We start from the raw sequence: 10,235 nt of genomic DNA on the forward strand, positions 1-10,235 counted from the left end.
CAAAAGGTTTAAATAATATTTTTTAATTAATTTTTTGTTTTTAGAGAATTAGTGGGCCTCATAGAGGTGAAAACCCGGAGTTATCTTTGTTCCTTCCCGAAGTAAAGAAAAGATTCCCGGGGAACAAAAAGAACCAGAAAAGGGATGGCATTGTGTTTGATGACTTCTTACCTTCAATTCCAAACCCACGCTGTCCTGTCTGCCCTTCTTCCCAGTCAAACATAGCATTTCTTCTCAAAAGGGTGAAGAATCCCGATAAACTCTACCACAAAGACTCCATTACTAGATACAAAGAGAGCTACCAGGACGCTTGCATTTTATAGAATCATGGCTGGAAGCTGGTGGGAGGCATGCATCTCTCTCACTCTCTCTTTAAGAATTAGTGGGAGGTATGCATCTCCTACTGAGACTTCCTTTTACTTCGCGTTATTTGTGAGGACCAGCCACATTAGGCTGGCCCGACCCCACACCAAGAGAGGGCCCGAAGGCCCTCTTCTCATTCGGAACACGGGAAGAGGAGGAAGAGTCCTCCTCCTCCACGGAAACTGATAAGCCTAGCCACCTTTTCGATCAAGCCCATCCGCCGCGAGAATCGCGGCGAAGAAACCACGATTCGAGTTTATCCCCCTCACCCTTGAGCTAATCTCCTTCGGAAAACCTCTATAAATCTCCCATCTCTTAGCAATCGACCGAGCACCTTCTCTTCCTCTTCTCTCATTCCTCTCTTCTCTTCCCTCCTTCTCCTCCTTCTCCGTTGGCCGGCGTGCCACCCCGGCCGAGCGCCATCCGAGGGTTCTTCTCCGTGAGTTGATCCTCTGTTCTGGAATCTGTTCAAGCGCGGCCGCCTCTATCTCGCCGGTTAAGCCGCCAACGGTCGAGATCTCCCCGTCCGCCACTCGCCGGTGAGTCTTCCTCCTCCTTGTCTTCATTCTATTGTTAAATAACTTGATTTCTTCCTCTGTTTGGCCCCAAACCGAGACCTCTTTTGGTCTCTTCTTCACGTCGGTCGCCGCAGCGGCCGCCGGCCGCCACTACGGTCGGATGGACGTCGACCGGTTGACCATCCCGCCGGCACCCTCTTCCCTACTCTTCTGTTCCTAGATAACCAGAGCATCCCTCCCTTTGTTTTGGCCCCACCACTGCGGCCAGCTGGCCGCCGGGCGACGGCCTCCGGCCACCCAGGCCGGCCACCCCCGCCGGCTCGTTCCTCTTCTCCCCGTTTAATTACTCCCTGTTCGTGGGAGTTTCACGAAGAGGAGGCCTACTTTGGGGCCGAACTGGGCCAAGCTTGGGCTCAGCGGCCAACTTGGCTCAGTTCAGTCGTGCTGGGCCCAGTTGGGCCATACCTCATTCCGGGCCCAACTTGGGCCCAAATCAGCCATGTTGAGCTCCATTGGGGCTGTGCCAAATATGGGCCCACTTCACCCATTTTGGGCCCTATTGGGCCATTGAGGGCCCAACCTAGGCCAGTTCAGTCGTGATGGGCCTTATTGGGCCGAATCCATTGCGGGCCCAGTCTAGCCACTTTGGGCCCTAATGGGCTATGCCCTTTTATGGGCCAATCGGGCCTTATTGGGTCGTGCTCATTATGGGCCGATTTTGGGCCCTTTTGGGCCATGTCCAATAATAATTTTAGATTTTTGCTTACTCTGGAATTAACAAAGAAGTTAACTATATTTTAACAGGTGAATCCGATCAGCCTACCTGAAGTAAGATTTAAAGCGAAAAGAGGTAAGTAACTTAATACTTCAAAGTGTATTTTTCAAAGTATTTGGCAAAGTATATTAATAGATTTAATTTTGAAATATGTTTTGCACTTAGTAAAATTGGTCAAGCATGTTAAACATTATTGAAAATTTTGTTATATGCTATGAAATCTGACCGGCAACCTATGAAATCTGTTTTTATATGCATGTATTCTTAGCATGGCTACGATTTATTCTGGCCTCGCCAATGGGGATTATTCATTGGACCTGTCGACGCGTATTCTGTGAAGAACCGGTTTCGACACCGTTGCCATCGGTGATTAGAATAGTGGTTTTTGGACACCGTTGCCGCCGGTGGTTAATAATAGTGGTTTTTGGCACTTTGTGCGACTCATGCCACTGAGTTACGTGGTCATAGCCTATTTATGTTGGAATTCTAGTGTCAAAGTTTTTATAAAAATATTTAGTAATTTTTTTTAAAAAATATGTTATTTGTGATTTATTTTTCAGTCATTATTTTGTGCTTTGATTAAATATCTGGCATGTTTTGACTCCACTCTAGAGTATTATGTTGCTTACTGGACTAGTGTAGCTCATCATTATATTTTCTCTATTTTTCAGATCTAGAGGCATGATTGCTTGGGACTTGGGGAGTGCATTAGATTTGGAAGACTTTGCTTAATTATTGGAATTTTAGTTAGATTAGTTTGGACATTTGAATTATATTGATATGTGCTATTTTGAATTATAAGACTGCTTTGAATACTTTAAATAATTATGTCAATTTTAAGCATTTGTATTTTCTTTGATATGATCAGCTGCCTTGCACGCCTGTGCAATCTGCCGTGCGGGCATGCGGTGTCTGTTACGCTCCGGGCTCGGGGCGTGACAGATTTGGTGGTATCGTAAACTAGGTTTTAGGATTCCTAGGATTCATTGGAAAGGTTGAGAGATGGAACTAGATAAGGAGATAATGTTAATTTGTTTTTGCTAATTCTTTCGTACTATTTTATTTGGATGATCTTATGACATTTGAGAGTGCCGCCTTGCCGTGTCCGTAGTCTGAATCAGATAGCTGGGGGCTCTCGGGGTAAAACCCCTACTAACCAAGCGACGGAGGCATCGCAAAGCCCGAGGCCCCAGAATGAGGCCTTTGGAATTCACCAAGAAGGAGGGGCTGGTCAATCAGCCATCAACCAGCCAACCCTGGGTCAATCGACAATGACTCCATAAATTGTCGCCGGGAATCGAACCCGAGTGCTCAAACTGATTGAAGAGGTTGTCGGGTTAGTATGCCAATAGAGGCAACAACCTCAACAATCAATCCAGCAGGATGTCGTTCCTCTTGAGCAAAGGAGTGTAGCGGAATTCAAGAAAATGGCTCCTTCGGCTTTTAAAGGCGCCACTAGTTCTCAAGAGGCCAAAGCTTGGATGGATGAAATGGAGAAAGCCTTCAGGGCAATGGAGTGCACTGATGAAGATAAGATCATATTTGCTATCTATATGCTTCAAGACCGAACTCATTATTGGTGGAAGTCTGTGGAGCGCACATTGGCACATGAACATGAGCCAGTTACCCTGGCAGAGGTTTTGCACAGCCTTCTACTCCAAGTATTCTCTTCTAGTCGGTTGAGGGAGCTAGAGAGAGAATTTCTCAATTTATCTCAAGGCACTATGACTGTGAATGAGTATGAAGCAGAGTTTGATCGGCTCTCTCGATTTGCTCCTACCCTCATTATGGATGCAGAGTTCAGAATGAGAAGATTTGAAGAAGGATTGAAACCTCACTTACGTCGGGGTTTTGCTGCAGTGCACTCAGTAAACTATGATGATCTAATAGACAAGGCCAAGAATCTGAAAATTGTCTGGAAAGAAACATAGGATACTAAATATAGAAAACAAAAGAAGAGAAGCAGAGATTATGATACTCGCAGTGGACAACATTCCATCTGTACCTCATGGTCATCTCTAGAACTTGACTCAAACAATAATTATCACAAAAATCTAGACCTCTGGAACTAATGTGCCTGAAGGGCAGAACATGACTTTCAAGACATGTAATGGTATAATAACTATTCTGAACCCTTTTGATGACATAGGCTTGCCTTAGGGTAACTCCTTGACCAAATAGGATTTAGAACCTCTAATTTTGAATATAAAGTATGCTAATTTTGAATATATAGTATGCTAGGGTGCTGCCATTACTGCAAATCTTCTCGGCAACACCAAGACAGGTTATGTTCTTTTAAACACGACTTCTCGTCCGACCTGGGAGAGGTGATCTAATTTTCATGGGAGTTGGTCTGAAGGTTATACCACTTTGTATGGAGGATGCATGGATTGCATGCTTTCTCCCATCTTTTCAGAAGATTTGTCCCTTCTCATTGGACTAAAATAAATGCACACTCTTTATAATGGTTGCTTTGACCAAATTATTTCAGAAAATTTTGGTTGGTGAGGCTTGCCTTGGCACTTGCTTCTGGCAGACCCTTAATATATGTAAAATTAGCCATTTATTTCATCAAACAGTTGATAGATAGCATCTTTAACTGTTGACAGTAAACATAAGTTACAGAGGATGTTTTGCATGCATTAAGAGGAATAAGAATTACTACATGTCATTTTTTTCACTGTTATTGAAATCTAGTCACCCTCCGACAGCTGTTTTTTTTTCTAATAACACAGATAATTTCATACCATTCTAGCACGAGTACATCTAACTGATTCCTCCATCTTGGGGCATACACCATCCCTGGTCGGAAGACAACCCCACGCAACCTTCCACAAGAACAGGGCGACTCATGAGTGACGGCGAAGCCTCTATAGCCGATTCCCATCAAATGATCGCAATGCCATAGCTCTGCACAGATTTCCAAGATCAGAGACCCTCACCTTGGATCTGCAGATCAAGCCCCAGATCTTTTTATGCCGTCCACCCCCTTTGGAATTGGCATGACTAGGATCCTCTGCCAATTGCTCCCCAAAGAGCCGTTGGACCATCGCTAGATCCCATCTCCGCTCCCTTAGGCTAAGAAGGTCACACCTCCTAAGGCCAGAGCTGTCTACATCAAACTTGGTGGGCCATAACCGCAAAGGTAGGTCAGAAACCTAGGTATCACATTGTACATCAATCGACTAGCCATCACCTACCACCTATTTGATCTGAGGTAGCACTCTCGGAGCACGGGAGCACATGTCGCGCTAGATAGAGGAGTGTCAATCATCCCAGAAGTCAGATACTATGGTCTGATTGCCATACTTGGCTCTCATCAAAAGACTCTATAGACCCTTAGGCTCAAGCATATACTCGGCCACATGTCTAGCCGCCAAAGCCTCCATCCTCATAAATAGAGAGAAAATGCCCAAACCCCCACTGGTACGAGGTTGATGGAGTACCTCCCAAGCCACTAGGTGAACAAACTCCCTTTCCGTTCTACATTCCCTGAAGAAAATTTCTGAACATCCGGTCCAATCTCAATAATGGTGTCTTCGGCAAAATAGTATTGGACAAGAGGTAGACCAGAACGAAGCTGAGGACAGATCTCACCAACGTCACTCTACCCATCATGGACACGGCACTCGCCTGCCACCCCTCAATCCTTTGACTGATGCTTTGCTCGATCTCACCACATTTTGCCCTCCGCAAACGTCTCCCTGTGATAGGTACCCCCAAGTACCTGCTACACCCAACCTACCCTCCAACCCCCAAAATCACCCTAATACAGCCTCTGAGAACAGGCTTGGTCTTGGGGCTGAAGTGGATCGCTGACTTTGCTAGGTTGACTCGCTAGCCTGATGCAGCACAGTAGTCCTCCAAGATGCCCTTGATTATTGTGGCACTCTATTTCGTAGCTCGAGCAAGAAGCATACAATCATTCACAAAAAGGAGATGAGAGATCGGATCAGCTATCGGGGCAGGCCTATAGGCCTCAATGACCTATGTTCGAGAAGCGGCCCGAAGGGCTCGGGACAAGGCATCAACGCAAATAATGAATAGGTAGGACGAGAGGGGGCAACCTTGTCGAAGACCAATAGTAGGGTTAAAGGAGCAGGTATGCCATTCATCAGGATGGCGAAGGATGGTGTCTAAACGCAACCCATGATACACCAGATCAAATCCTCATGAAATCGAAAGCTCTCTAGGGAATAGGAAAGAAAGCACTAACTTATCTGGTCGTAAGTCCTCTCCATATCCAGCTTGACAGCTATGAGACTCTATCGACACGAGGCTCTCTGCAGATCATGCATGAACTCTTGAGCGATAAGGATGTTGTCGGAGATGCTGCAGTCACCAACAAAAGCTTTCTGCTTAGGGCTAATAAGACTATGAAGAATTCCTCTTAAGTCTGGAGACCATGATCTTCGCAGTGGCCTTGTATAGGGTAGAACAATGACTAATAGGCCTGTAGTGGCATGGCTCGGAGCATCCTGCCTTTGGGAATCAAGATAATGAATGTCTTCTTCCATTCCCTCGGCATCAATGCCATGCCAAAGAATTGCTGGATAGAAGCCACCACCTCATGCTAGATAATTTCTCAGCACCTTTTGAAGAAGAGAGGGGGAAACCATCGGGGCTCGACGCTTTGTCCTCCGCCAATGATCAAAATGCCTCCTAGATGTCAGCAGTAACCATCCTGATGAGAGCCCCATCCTTAGCCTCTTAAACTCTTGCCTCTAGTACAGGGCTGAAAGCAGGATTTCCACCCTCAAACTGTAATAGCTCCTGACTAATGGCCTCGCATCCTCTGTCATCACTCCACTACTATCCTTGAGGCTCTAAATCCTATTTCTTTTCCTTCTAATCATAGTCGACCGATGGAAGAATTAGTGTTCCGATCGCCCTCCAAAATCCACTGCACTCTGGACTTCTACCTCCAAAAGGTGTCCTGTTGGCGTAGGAGAGAATGATGCACAAGCAACTTTGATCTTAGCTCTGATGATCCTCCATAGATAGACCCCCATTCCGCTCTTCCTTAGATTGGAGAGAGACAATCGAGTCTTTAGCCTCTTCCAATCTTCTGAAAATGTCCCCCATCTCCACTCTGTTCTACCTCCGTAAATGGCACCTAAGTAACTGTAGGTTACGGGTCATCCGATACATCGCATCGCCCTGCACTGCCATACTCCACACCTATCTGACTATGTTCTAAAACCTCAGATACGAAAGCTAGATTTTCTCGAACAGAAAGGGGCATCAGTAGGAAATGGGGGACTGCATGAATAAGAGGATCAGGCAGTGGTCCGACTAAGGCTGTAAATGGGTTGGGTTGACCCGTGACCCGACCCGATTCGAATTGGAGGATCCACGGGGCCGGGTCGGATTCTAAAATTATTGAACCCTTCTATTTTTCGGGTTGGGTCTGGGTTTACTGAATCTCGACACAACCCGAACCGATTCCGACCCGTATTTTTTTGGGTCAATTTTGTATCATTTATCCAACGACCCGATCCGACTCGACCCGAACCCGAATTACCCATTTAGCCTCGTAGGCTCATAGGATGCAGGCCGTACATCTATGAAAGCCTCCTCTTCTCCTTCCTCCCAACTTGCCCTTCAACACATAAAATTAGATCCCATCATGTCTCAAAGACCTAGCGTTCTACGCTCCTCCTCGATAGCCTTCTTCCTCCATTCCTATATCCTGGTTCCGGTGAGATGAACCCCAACTCCTATTGACAACAGTAATAGGAAATGGAATCCTACTTAAACCCCACTCATATCTCTTTTTTCTTCTCTCTTCCCTAGATCTAGAAAGCCTCTAAGCCAAAACTCTCCTCCTTGTTTCCAATTCTTTTTAAATTTGCTACCTCGAGATGGGTGTGAAAGGATTTGTTGAAGGCGGCATCGCCTCCATTGTCGCCGGCTGCTCCACCCACCCACTCGACCTCATGAAGGTCCGAATGCAACTCCAGGGGGAGTCGCTGAGCCCCGCGGTCTCCACCCTCCGCCCTGCTCTCGCCATCGTCACTCTCCCACCACCGCCGCGCCTCGGCCCTCTTGCCGTCGGCACCCAGATGTTAGAATAATTTCAAAATATGGGCTTACACTGATTGCGTATTTTTATTTTATAAAATGGGTTAGACGTATGGCTCAGAATGGTACTATGGTTAAGCCCAATATGATGTGTGATCATTTTGTTTTATGGGCTTTGGTGCACCTTGGATGTATAGGATTGAGTCCTATTTATTGTGGTACTTTTGGTATGTAGGCCAGGAAACCAAATTAGGGTTTTGGAGCCTTTAATGGGAAGGCTCCTCTATGTTTCCTATATATAGGCTAGGTCCCCCTCTCCTCTCCATATGGTTGATAGCTTGCCCCATTGACGGCTATCTTTTGTGAGGAGCAAGGAAGGGAAGATCCAGCCGCTATTATTTCAGGTGATTGAGGAACGTATTCAATATGTCTTCCGCAGGTATATCTCTTAAACTTGAATATGGTATTATTTGCGATTCTAAATCTTAGCATGTTATTATTTTTACAATTAACAATTGGTATCAGAGCCTCTATGCTAGGATTAGAATCCTTCATGCAAAATTATTTAGAAATCTTCAAGATTTCGTTTTTTCATCCTAAAGCCCGAAACTTCTAAATCTAATTCGCTGGATTTCTTCCTCTCGCTATCTGGTTCATTCCCTGAATAAATTTATTAGTATTTGTTAAGTTGTTTAATATTCATAAAATCGTATCAAACCAGATGTTGTAAAGTCCGAACGTGACTTTTGAAACATAAAAAAAAAAGGCATTGATGTGCGTTGGGGCCAGCGTGACATGTCATAAGTATTCTACTCTCCCTAGCACCTAGTCTACCACCCTTTTGTCATGAGATGGATGAACTAAATCTCTCTGTTTTTCCTTCTCCCGCAGACATCCTTCGTCTTCTTCCCGTTTTACAAATCCCCCTTCATGGGAAAGAAGAAGAAGATGAAGGATGGCAAGAGGCCTTCCTCGCCGCTGGCCAGTGCCTCTGTGCCGTGCGACGGCGGCGGAAGGAATTTCAGGTGGCTCGCACGCCCCCGGCCGCAGTGGGATCCCGGGTCCTTCACGGGCAGCCACAGGTTTTCCAAAAAAAAAAAAAAAAAAAAAAGGGAAAGGGGAACAGTGGCGGCGCTAGGAAGAAGAAGAAAAAAAGAGGGAAGAATAATTTAGGGTTTTTCCTTTTGATTGGGCTTGGGCCTACTAAGCCAAATCTAAATAGGTCCATAATTGCAAGTTGGGCCCTTTTATTTAGTCAGCCCATGTTTATTTTATTTGCACTGGATCAGAATGGGTTTTGGACCTTAGGCTAAGTTTTGGTAACCTATTTAATTGTTATTTAAATATTGAATAATCTGAATCAAGGCCCTCATGCATATTAATTATTGAGGTGTTAAATTAATAAATTGTTAAATTTTGGACATTTCTTGCTGCCATATATGTTTTTTGTAATAAACATCTTTGTTTAATCAATCACATGTGTTTTGATTATGTTTGAAGCATGTTTGATGATTATGTTTTTGTCACATAAACCATTATTTTTGTGATTGAAATTTGTTGGGCATAAAGACTATCCTTATTTTTCCATTAAGAGAATATTTTGAAATTGAAGTGGGTGGTAGTCACCAAAGTGACACATTCACTGATATTTATCTGATTTTTTCAAAAAAAAAAGGTAGCATTGCATTTTGCCAAATCATTGAATGCAATATCTTGCCCGAAGGTGTTATTGTGTATAATGATTTGGAAAAATGACATGAAGTGATTAATGGGATTGCATTAGCCTATAATCATTCTTCTGCCCAAAGGTGATGGTGTTTCGAAAGCTGATGTGATTTTGTTAATTAGCTTCATGATATGTTTTAAAAGTACCTTATAGCGTGCTGTGTTGTTAGCCCAAAGGCGACTCTACAATGATGCACCGAGGCTCTTACCGTAATTAGACTTATATGTTTTTCAAGTTGATTATGGACTATCTAATTAATAGCCCAAGTTGATTAGATAGATATGTTATCATCCATTGATTGCATGCATCACTTTTGGATGATATTAAATAAAATATGTTGTTTCCACAGTTTTGAATGCCTCTTCCCTATCAAGCCAATTGTCTGCCGTTGAAACCTTGACTGGAAATAATTATGTGAGATGGAAATAAGACATAGAAATAGCACTGGGTCTCTTGGGTTTAGATTTTGCTTTGGAGGAGCAGCCTTCAAAACCAACAGATAAGAGCATTATCGAATACAAGGCTGAGTATATCAAATGGGAAAGAAATAACAGGCTATGTTTGAAGATTATCAAGCGTTCCCTATCTGATTCCATTATGGGTGCTATACCGGACCACGATAATGCTAAGAATTTTTTGGATGCTATAGGACAGCGATTTGTTGAATCCGATAAGGCTGAGACTGGGGACCTAATGGATAAATTTATGAATATGAAATATGATGGTGTTTGTGGGGTTAGGGAGTATATCATGAAAATGCTGCACATAAGTTCTAAATTGGAAGCCCTCAAAGTTCCCATTGCAGAGCCTTTTCTTATCTATCATATTC

General features: G+C 44.2%; 1 protein-coding gene and 1 long non-coding RNA gene across 2 annotated transcripts; both read left to right on the forward strand.

Annotated features, from left to right (window-relative positions):
* The first annotated feature begins 280 nt into the window (after nt 1-280).
* On the forward strand, nt 281-2,700 carry LOC113463706. Its single transcript, XR_003388451.2, has 3 exons — nt 281-902; nt 1,686-1,731; nt 2,328-2,700. It is a non-coding gene; the product is annotated as an uncharacterized LOC113463706 (long non-coding RNA).
* Nucleotides 2,701-3,083: 383 nt separating this feature from the next.
* Nucleotides 3,084-3,587, forward strand: LOC120112932. Its single transcript, XM_039133145.1, has one exon. It carries the CDS (start codon nt 3,084-3,086, stop codon nt 3,585-3,587), a length of 504 nt encoding a protein of 167 aa, XP_038989073.1.
* Nucleotides 3,588-10,235: the final 6,648 nt, after the last annotated feature.

This window comes from Phoenix dactylifera, chromosome 13 (genome assembly GCF_009389715.1).
Source record: "Phoenix dactylifera cultivar Barhee BC4 chromosome 13, palm_55x_up_171113_PBpolish2nd_filt_p, whole genome shotgun sequence".
Classification (NCBI taxonomy): domain Eukaryota; kingdom Viridiplantae; phylum Streptophyta; class Magnoliopsida; order Arecales; family Arecaceae; genus Phoenix; species Phoenix dactylifera.